Consider the following 9648-nt stretch of genomic DNA (forward strand, 5'->3'; position numbering starts at 1 on the left):
GGAGGGGGTGGGAAGAGAAAGAAGACCGACAAGAGCCCAAAGCAACGCACCCATACAAGTACACACACACAGCAAAGGCAGCACAAAATGAAATGCCAAAGACAGGCACAGTGGGACAAGGGTAGTACTACTAAAACTACAAATATATATATTGTTGTTTAATTTTGATTTTTATTTTAGTGGTTAAAAAACTGACTTTAATTTTATTTAGACATTTTTAACTTTAATAAAATTAATATTGCGGTATACCATAAAAAATATTTATGCAACACATTTTGAAATACCATCAATACTGTCCCAAAGAAATTTGCTCCACTGTGCCCACGGTTTACGAACTGCAGCAGTGACTACAACAACAAAGTGCAATCCAATAATAATGGATCGCATGCCACTGTGCGGCAGAGTGAGTTTCGCTCTGTCTCTGCGCATACGCTACCCACTCCCCTCCCCTTTCCTCTTTCACTGTCTGTTTCCGACAAGCACAACTAATAATAAAGTAAAGCCGATCCGATCCGATGCGAAAAAGAGGAAGGGAGAAATGAGAAAGCAGGAGGAGGAGGTAGTAGGTAGTCGGTAGTGGTGGTGGACCGAAAAAAAAAAGATGAAGTATAGCAACAATCGGGCGGTAGACATTCGAGTGTACAGACACAGAAAACTGGATTCGGTTGTGGGTATATTTTATATTTCCAGGGGCAGGGGGCCCACAGTCAGGGTGGTTAAAACCACACGCACACATGCCCGCCAGCTGTAGCCCCGATTCAGCTTTTTTTTACTCGATTTGCCTTGCCAACTGAACTGCTGCCGTTTCATTCCAACCCCAAGCGCGCTGAGGCCATCCTGCTCGCACGCGCTCTTCGACGCGGGCCACCCTAGTGCCATCGCACTCGCACCCGCCCATTTCGGTATAGAGAAAAGTTATTAGTAGCAAAAGTATCTTTGAAGAAACGGGTTCGTGTGCGTTCCATGCCAGCTGCACAGCACACACACACTGGCGCAAACGAACACATGCGCACTTCATTTTGTTTCCCGATGGAAATGGAAAGACGGCGTAGAGTTGTCGCTGCGGCGCGCGGCTCAGTTTGAAAATAAATTTGGCGGCGTGCGGTTCTTGCGCTCTGCGGTCCGGTCGTCTAAAATTGTGTTGGACGTATTGAACGGAGAAAAAGTCTCGCGCCGACGCGACGCACACACACACTGCCACTGCCCCTTCGATTTTTTTTTATTTATTTTTTTTGACGACAACTGCACATCTGTGCAGGCGATCGACAATTAGTGGATTAGTGAATGCATTACCGCAGTACTCAATAAAAATGAGGAGAAACGAAAATATTTACGGGTCTCGGGACGCTGGCGACGTAAGCAGCGCGCTGGAAAGTGTATCGGATAGCGGAGTGTGTCGTCGCCTGGAATAAAAACAACGCAAGAAACCAGAAACACCAAAAAAGAAGCAAAGACACAATTAATGCTGTGCGGTGTCTAGAGTTGTCGTCGTTGCCTTTTTTATGTAAGATCGCGTGCACAGGTGCCCTTAAACGCCTTTTATATACTCTGTACACCTTAGAAACGAAATGAAACCGAGAAAAACTGAATGGAGAGGAGAAAACATATTTTTCGAGACGCCGCCATCGTCGGCGCATGCTCTCTTTCAGTTGTTTGCCCCGCATTGTTGTCATTCCTCCCTGCCTCTTCGTTTTCCTCCTATTCCTCTGTTTCGCTGCCTCTTGCAACTCAATTTTCGGTTGAAGGGAAAATCAAATGATGATGGCTTTGGCATTGTTGTAAGCCGTCTGCCGCCACTCACGTTCACACACACACAAACTTGCTTAAGCGCACAGTGGAGGGAAACCAGTCTTTCGGTTGCAAGTTGAAGATGCTGCTGCTGCGTCTAGTTCGAATCCGTATCCGAATCCGTTACACTCTCACCCTGCGGATGAAAATCCACCCCCGATTTAGCAGGGGTAACTCCTAACGCCTCATCTGAACATCCGAAACCTCAATCATTTGTTACTCCTGGACAACTGGCAACTGTCAGCAATTTGGGCTCGCAACGCAGGTCTTTGAACCTGCCCCCTTGGATACCATTATCATGGTTCTATGCAACCCATAAATAAAGGTCGTCTCGCTTATTCCCACTCAAAGTTTCTCTCGGCAGACGTGGAGGATTGACAGAGGGGGACGATAGTAAAAGGAGGAGGATAGACAGAAGAGGATAGCAGGATAGCAGGATAGGCAGCAGGAGAGCAAGGCTACTAAATATAGAAGTTGTGGGCACAGGCAACTGTGACAAGTGACCTCCTTTAAACATTGTATTGCATGTATGCAAAACAGTGCATTTTTAGTGGGTCACGGCACATAATGCATTTAAAAGATACTTTTTAACTGATACCCTTAAAGTTATCATCAAAGCAGAAATACTCTTTACATACTCTCTTACTGGAATTGTGAAACCAAACAAGTTTTAATAACAGTCACTTACAGTACAAATTATTTTTTAATTATTGTTTTGTTTGAATTTTCTATACAAAAAATCGAATTAAAGTTTCAAAGTACTTTAAAATACGGTTTCCTTTAAACGATATCCACTGTAACTGTATTTACCTTGAGTGTGAATGATCACGCAATGCGAAGTGTATCTCGTTCCGTCTCACTTTTTCGTCTCAACTTTGTTTTCGTTTTCGTTTTCTTTGCCGTTTTTGGATCGCGAGTGCATTAATACACGATCCCTTCTTTGTCTTTCTCAGTGATTGTCTGTCTCTTTTTCACTTGCACTCCTCTCTTTGCTTAATCCTCTTTGGAGTGCATTGCTGATTCCCTTTTGCCCGCCCCACCATCCCATGCCCTTTTAGCTGGATGAAAGCACTTTGGCGGGAGCGGCTTGTAGTCATAGTTTGTTGTTGGGCGGTTTGTTGGTCAAGCGATTAAAAAATATGAAGCATGCCCCACGCTTTCGAAACCGCCCCAAGTGTGTCTGTGTTCGTTTGTGTTTATACGCGATGTTTACTGATCGACGTTCTCTTTCTCCTGCAGTGCGGTCACGGAAAGTGAATCAACAGCGGCAGCAACAACAAAAACAAGTACACCACCACCTTCACCTGCATCCACCACATTCGGAGGAGGCACTAACCAATCCGTAAAGGTTCGCGACGATCCCCAACGACCGCTCAGGTGCCTGGAAACACTTGCCCAGAAAGCGGGTATAAACTTTGACGAGGACTTTGCTAGTCCGTCCCAATCGCCCAGCACTAAGGCTCGCGGATCAGCTGGAACGCCACCCATCCGGCGGCGCCACCCTCTACTTCCGCTCTCGAGCAGCTCACCAAGGACGCCCAAGTCGAAGACACGCGGCTACAACCTGGAGAAGTCACAGAGTCCCGCCCAACAGGTGGCGGCCGCCACCACGGCGCTCCAGATCTCCCCCGAGCAGCTGCAGCAGTTCTATGCTAGCAATCCCTATGCCATCCAGGTGAAGCAGGAGTTCCCAACGCACACGGCTGGAGGAGGGAGCACAGAGCTGAAGCACGCGGCAAACATTTTAGATGTCCAGCAGCAGATGCAACTGCAGCAGCAGCTGTCAGATGGCAGTGGAGGAGGAGGTGCGGGAGGAGGAGCATCGGGGAACGCAGGAGCAGCAGGAGGAGCGCCCAGCCCTGCCAACTCCCAGCAGTCCACCGCCATTAGCACCATGTCACCGATGCAGTTGGCGGCAGCCACCGGGGGTGTGGGCGGGGATTGGTCGCAAGGGAGGACAGTGCAGCTGATGCAGCCGTCTACCAGTTTCCTGTACCCGCAGATGATCGTGTCGGGCAATCTGTTGCACCCTAGCGGCATTGGCCAGCAGCCCATCCAGGTGATCACCGCCGGCAAGCCCTTCCAGGGCAACGGTCCCCAGATGCTCACCACCACGACGCAGAACGCCAAGCAGATGAACCTGGGTCAGGCGGGATTCGCCGGTGGCAACTACGCCACATGCATTCCCTCGAACCACAACCAGTCGCCCCAGACGCTGCTCATCTCGCCGGTGAACGTCATCTCCCACTCGCCGCAGCAGCAGCAGAACTTGCTGCAGTCGATGGCCGCCGCCGCCCAGCAGCAGCAGCTTACTCAGCAGCAGCAGCAGCAGCTCAGTCAGCAGCAACAGCAGCAGCAGCTCACCCAGCAGCAACAGCAGCAGCAGCAACAGCTGACAGCTGCTCTGGCCAAAGTGGGAGTGGATGCGCAGGGCAAGCTGGCCCAGAAAGTGGTCCAAAAGGTGACGACCACCAGCAGCACGGTGCAGGCGGCAACGGGGCCGGGATCCGCTGGAACCACACAGGCGCAGCAGGTGCAGCAAGTCCAGCAACAGCAGCAGCAGACCACCCAAACCACTCAGCAGTGCGTGCAGGTCTCGCAGTCGACGCTACCAGTGGGAGTGGGCGCCCAGTCCGTGCAGACTGCCCAACTCCTGAACGCCGGCCAGGCGCAGCAAATGCAGATCCCCTGGTTCTGGCAGAATGCGGCAGGACTACAGCCCTTCGGCTCTAACCAGATCATATTGCGCAACCAGCCAGATGGGACGCAGGGCATGTTCATCCAACAGCAGCCGACGACTCAGACCCTGCAGACGCAGCAAAACCGTAAGAATAGCTACTGGATTGTATTTATTGCGCTACTAATATAGACAATTTCCCTACAGAGATTATCCAGTGCAATGTGACCCAGACTCCGACAAAGGCACGCACACAACTGGACGCACTTGCTCCCAAGCAGCAGCAGCAGCAGGCAGGGTCGACAACCCAGACACAGCAGCAGCAGCTGGCTGTGGCCACTGCCCAGTTACAGCAACAGCAGCAACAGCTCACGGCAGCAGCTCTGCAGCGGCCAGGAGCCCCGGTCATGCCTCACAACGGAACTCAAGTGCGTCCGGCCAGCTCCGTATCCACGCAGACAGCCCAGAATCAGAGTCTGCTGAAGGCCAAGATGCGCAACAAGCAGCAGCCGGTGCGACCCGCATTACCCACCTTGAAAGCGGAGAATGGTCAGGTCGCGGGCCAGAACAAGGTGGTTGGTCACTTGACCACCGTGCAGCAGCAACAACAGGCAACGAATCTCCAGCAGGTGGTCAACGCGGCAGGCAACAAGTAAGTGAAAATCTATCAGGTCTAAGAAGAATTGTCTAACTTTCCATTTTCCTCCGCAGAATGGTTGTGATGAGCACGACGGGCACACCTATTACGCTGCAGAATGGACAAACACTTCATACAGCCACTGCGGCTGGAGTGGACAAGCAGCAACAGCAACAGTTGCAGCTGATTCAGAAGCAGCAATTCCTACAGCAACAAATGTTCCAGCAGCAGATTGCTGCTATTCAGATGCAGCAGCAGGCGGCAGTTCAGGCGCAGCAACAGCAGCAACAAGTCACCCAGCAACAGCAGGTGAACGCCCAGCAGCAGCAAGCGGTTGCGCAGCAACAGCAGGCGGTGGCGCAGGCTCAACAGCAGCAAAGGGAGCAGCAGCAGCAAGTTGCCCAAGCACAGGCGCAGCAGCAGCAGGCGCTGGCCAATGCGACCCAGCAAATCCTGCAGGTGGCGCCCAATCAGTTCATCACATCCCACCAGCAACAGCAGCAGCAGCAACTGCAGAACCAACTGATTCAGCAGCAACTGCAGCAGCAGGCGCAGGCACAAGTGCAGGCCCAGGTGCAAGCCCAGGTGCAGGCCCAGGCGCAACAGCGTGAGCAGCAGCAGAATATCATCCAGCAGATCGTGGTCCAGCAGACGGGCGGAGCTACCGCCCAACAGCAGCAGCAGCAACCGCAGCAGCAATCCGGACAGTTGCAGCTGAGCAGCGTGCCCTTTTCGGTTTCTTCGACGACGACGCCAGCCGGAATAGCCACCTCCAGTGCCCTGCAGGCGGCCCTCTCCGCCTCCGGCGCCATCTTCCAGACAGCCAAGCCCGGCACCTGCAGTTCCTCCCTCCCCACCAGCAGTGTGGTTACAATAACGAACCAGAGCACCACTCCGCTGGTCACCAGCAGTACTGTGGCCAGTCTGCAGCAAGCACAGGCTCAAGCTCAGCTCCACCAGCAGCAGCAGCAGTTGATTACCGCCACCATTGCAGCAGCAACTCAACAGCAGCAGCAGGGACCACCTTCACTTGCGCCCACCACGCCCTCTCCAACTTCTAATCCCATCCTGGCCATGACCTCAATGATGAATGCCACAGTGGGCCACCTGTCTACTGCTCCGCCCGTGACTGTTTCTGTGACCAGCACGGCTATCACTCCGTCGCCGGGCCAGCTGGTCACCCTCAGCAGTGCTAGCAGCGGAGGAGGAAGCTTCGTTTCCACGCCCACCAAGGAGACGCCATCGAAGATGCCCACCGCCACGCTGGTGCCCATTGATTCGCCCGTGACGCCTGTATCTGGACATGACAGCTGCACCACACCCAAGTCCTCCACTCCTGCCAATGTCAGTGCATCCGCGGAGGCCAGCAGTTCCACGAGCGAGGCTCTGCCCAACGGAGAAGCCACAGACCGGACTTCCACGCCCTCCAAGGTCGCTACCACTCCCACCAGCAAGCAAAGCAATGCGGTGCAGTCTACGAGCAGCAGCACCACTCCCAGCTCTGCCAGTGGAAAGGAAGATCCCAAGGTGGCAACCTCCGTCAGCTCTACGTCCGCCACATCAACGCCAACCACGACAACGATCAGCAATGGGATCGGGATGGCCAGAACAACATCAAGCTCCACTTCTAGCACCACCGCTGGCACAATCACCACCAGTTGCAGCACTTCAACAACAAGTTGTACCAGTACAACCACAAGCACCACGACGAGCAGCAGCAATGGAGCTAAAGATCTGCCCAAGGCGATGATCAAGCCGAATGTTTTAACCCATGTCATCGGTGACTTTATCATCCAGGAGTCCAACGAACCCTTCCCCGTCACCAGGCAGCGATATGCGGACAAGGACGTCAGCGATGAGCCACCAAGTATGTATATACATATGCAAATGCTACAACTACAAAATTGTATTCTCTCCGTATCACCACCATGCTTATCTCTTCAAATGACTTATTTCCGCAGAGAAAAAGGCAGCCATGCAGGAGGACATCAAGCCAAGTGGAATAACATCAGCTCCGGCCTCGGACATGGTTGCCTGCGAACAGTGCGGAAAACTGGAACACAAAGCGAAGCTCAAGCGGAAGCGATACTGCTCGCCTGGATGCGCCAGGCAGGCCAAGAACGGCGTCGGAGGAGTTGGAGCAGGAGAGACCAACGGCTTGGGAACGGGTGGAATCCTTGGCGTGGACGCCATGGCATTGGTGGACAAACTGGACGAGGCGATGGCAGAGGAGAAGAAGCAGACGGAGGCCATGCAGGCGATTTCCGAAACCCTGCCCATTCAGTCGAATCCAACAGACATGACACCGTTGACGATTCCAGTGCTAGCGGCCATTCCAGCGACTTCCCCACTTTCGATGCCTCTGGCATTGCCGTTGCCTGTTGCAATTGCTGCTCCTGCACTGCCACTGCCAGTGGCTCCGGCTGGGGTGGTCACTCCTGCGGTAGCGCTGCCATCCTCCAGTGTGAATGGATCGGATCGCCCGCCCATCAGCAGCTGGAGTGTGGAGGAGGTCAGCAACTTTATCCGAGAACTGCCTGGGTGTCAGGACTACGTGGATGACTTTATCCAGCAGGAGATCGACGGTCAGGCGCTGCTACTGCTTAAGGAGAACCATCTTGTGCACGCCATGGGCATGAAGCTGGGCCCAGCCCTCAAAATAGTAGCCAAGGTGGAGTCCATGAAGGAGGTTCTGCCGCCAGGCGATTTGAAGGATGCGGCCGGTGGGGCGCAATAGTGTCAGCGGGATGAGCCAGGTGATGAGATAATGCCATCGCCCTCGTATTCGATTACTCCGCCGCCGTATTCGCCGGTGGGTCCGGGGCCGGACAGGCAAACCGTTCCAACACCCTTTCCCGCTCCTGCCAGCACTCCGCCGGAGTCTGAGGATAGCAGCGGGGGCAGTCACCTGTGCTTTGACCTGACCACACGCCTCTGCCACGACCTTCGGCTGGAAGAGGAGCCGTAGCTCTGGACCGGGTCCAACCAGGTCCGTCGCCCAAGCTGAATCTGATTCACTTGAAGCGCGCGCTGTAGACTTTTTGTACGTAATTTAAAATAACTAGAGGGGTGTTGTCGTAGCTCAAGCAAAAGGCCGCCGCATGTATGATAAAGCATAGACTGTTGTCCCAGTCATCAATTCATCAATCAACTTGTATAGAACTTCACCATTACAATTAAGCGCTAACGTATTTATTTGAACGTTGTTTATCACTACACAACACCCTATGGGAAGAGCATGAAAAAATCACTTAAACTAGAGGTAAGCTGGGAATATATTTAGATATTTTGCTTTAAAACTTAAGCCTGAAGTAATTCTTAAGTGAAACTGAATTGAATACGACAACTGAACATTTAATTTATTGACTAATTTAGCGCATGATGAGTAGCGTTTGAAGGAACTCTGGCTGGCAAGGCTAGACCCCGAAAGCCCAGTCAAACTTCCATAACTCGAATTAGTAGTCTAAGTTTCTGGAAAGGAGCATTTTTGTTGTTATTTTTTTTAAAAAAGCTAGTTATTAGTACATTTTTTTTTATATTCAAATAAAATTTTGTTCTCGAAAACAAATCGATCGGTTCAATAAATTCTGAGATATATTTATATATTATATTAAAAATGTCGGTCATTTAGCTTCGTCCTATGAATTCGACTTGAGATAAACTTACTGAAAAACTGTACAATAAAATCGAAACATTTGGATTCAAACAATATTATTTATAGAAAAATTCGAGTTATGGAATTTCGACTGTATCTTCAAATTTACCTTAGGTTATACATACATATACAAGCATCTTAATATATGATAAGATATATTCAATTTTTTTTAAAGTTCCGTGGTTGTATATTTTGTTTACAACATTTTTTTCCCATCGCTAAACAAAATAAAAACTTTCACTGTTTAGTGGTAAATTAACGAGAATATGAATTCTAAATCGAGTTTTAATGGTACGAGGGATTTGAAAAGGTCATTTTGTTGCTATTTAGTTCTCTCATCAATGTTAGTTGCTTTTCTGATAATATAATTTTATTTTTACCCAAAAAATAAAAATAATTCCACCCAACTCCGTTATCTGAAAAACCTTTTTATGATTCAAAAGTAACAAAATAAATACTTATTTTTGGAAAGGTTATTTGTAATATGGTTTATTCAATAATATATATTTTTCTTTCAAATATGCAGACACATAAAAATGTTGAATATATTTTCAATATTGTTATTATCGGTATAATGTTTCGAACTGCTATGCCTCTTAAGGTTTTCAATTTAATTCCATAATAATATTTTGTGGCTGTGTTAAAGTTTTAATGTTTGTTTGTTGCGTTTGTTTAGTGTTTGCAGATTGATTTACATATAGATTTGCTTCAACATTACAACGATTTTGTTTTGTCTATGATTTATTTGGTGTTGACTTTTGTCTCGATTTTCACAATCGTTTTTTTTGCGTTTTATTAATTTGTTACGATCTAGAGCTAAGAAAACGTTGTTTATTGCGTTTATCGCGTTTCGTCGTGGGCTTGTTTACCTTTTGTTCTGGTTTGTTACCT

At 49.8% G+C, this 9648-nt stretch overlaps 1 protein-coding gene across 3 annotated transcripts; it reads left to right on the forward strand.

Annotated features, from left to right (window-relative positions):
- Positions 1-2682: 2682 nt before the first annotated feature.
- On the forward strand, positions 2683-9040 carry LOC128264672 (polyhomeotic-proximal chromatin protein-like). 3 transcript variants are annotated; one of them, XM_053000288.1, is made up of 5 exons: positions 2689-2962; positions 3028-4613; positions 4673-5117; positions 5177-6969; positions 7064-9040. In XM_053000288.1, the coding sequence occupies exons 1-5, from the start codon at positions 2928-2930 to the stop codon at positions 7837-7839; spliced, it is 4635 nt and encodes a 1544-aa protein (XP_052856248.1). In that variant the 5' UTR covers positions 2689-2927; the 3' UTR covers positions 7840-9040. The 3 variants fall into 3 exon arrangements, with proteins under 3 accessions (XP_052856251.1, XP_052856248.1, XP_052856250.1); XM_053000291.1 differs by lacking the exon at positions 7064-9040 and having other exon boundaries at positions 2683-2962; positions 4675-5117; positions 5177-5853; XM_053000290.1 differs by lacking the exon at positions 2689-2962 and having other exon boundaries at positions 4348-4613; positions 4675-5117; positions 7064-9039.
- The last annotated feature ends 608 nt before the right edge of the window (positions 9041-9648 follow it).

The sequence above is a fragment of the Drosophila gunungcola genome, unplaced genomic scaffold (genome assembly GCF_025200985.1).
Source record: "Drosophila gunungcola strain Sukarami unplaced genomic scaffold, Dgunungcola_SK_2 000076F, whole genome shotgun sequence".
Lineage (NCBI taxonomy): Eukaryota > Metazoa > Arthropoda > Insecta > Diptera > Drosophilidae > Drosophila > Drosophila gunungcola.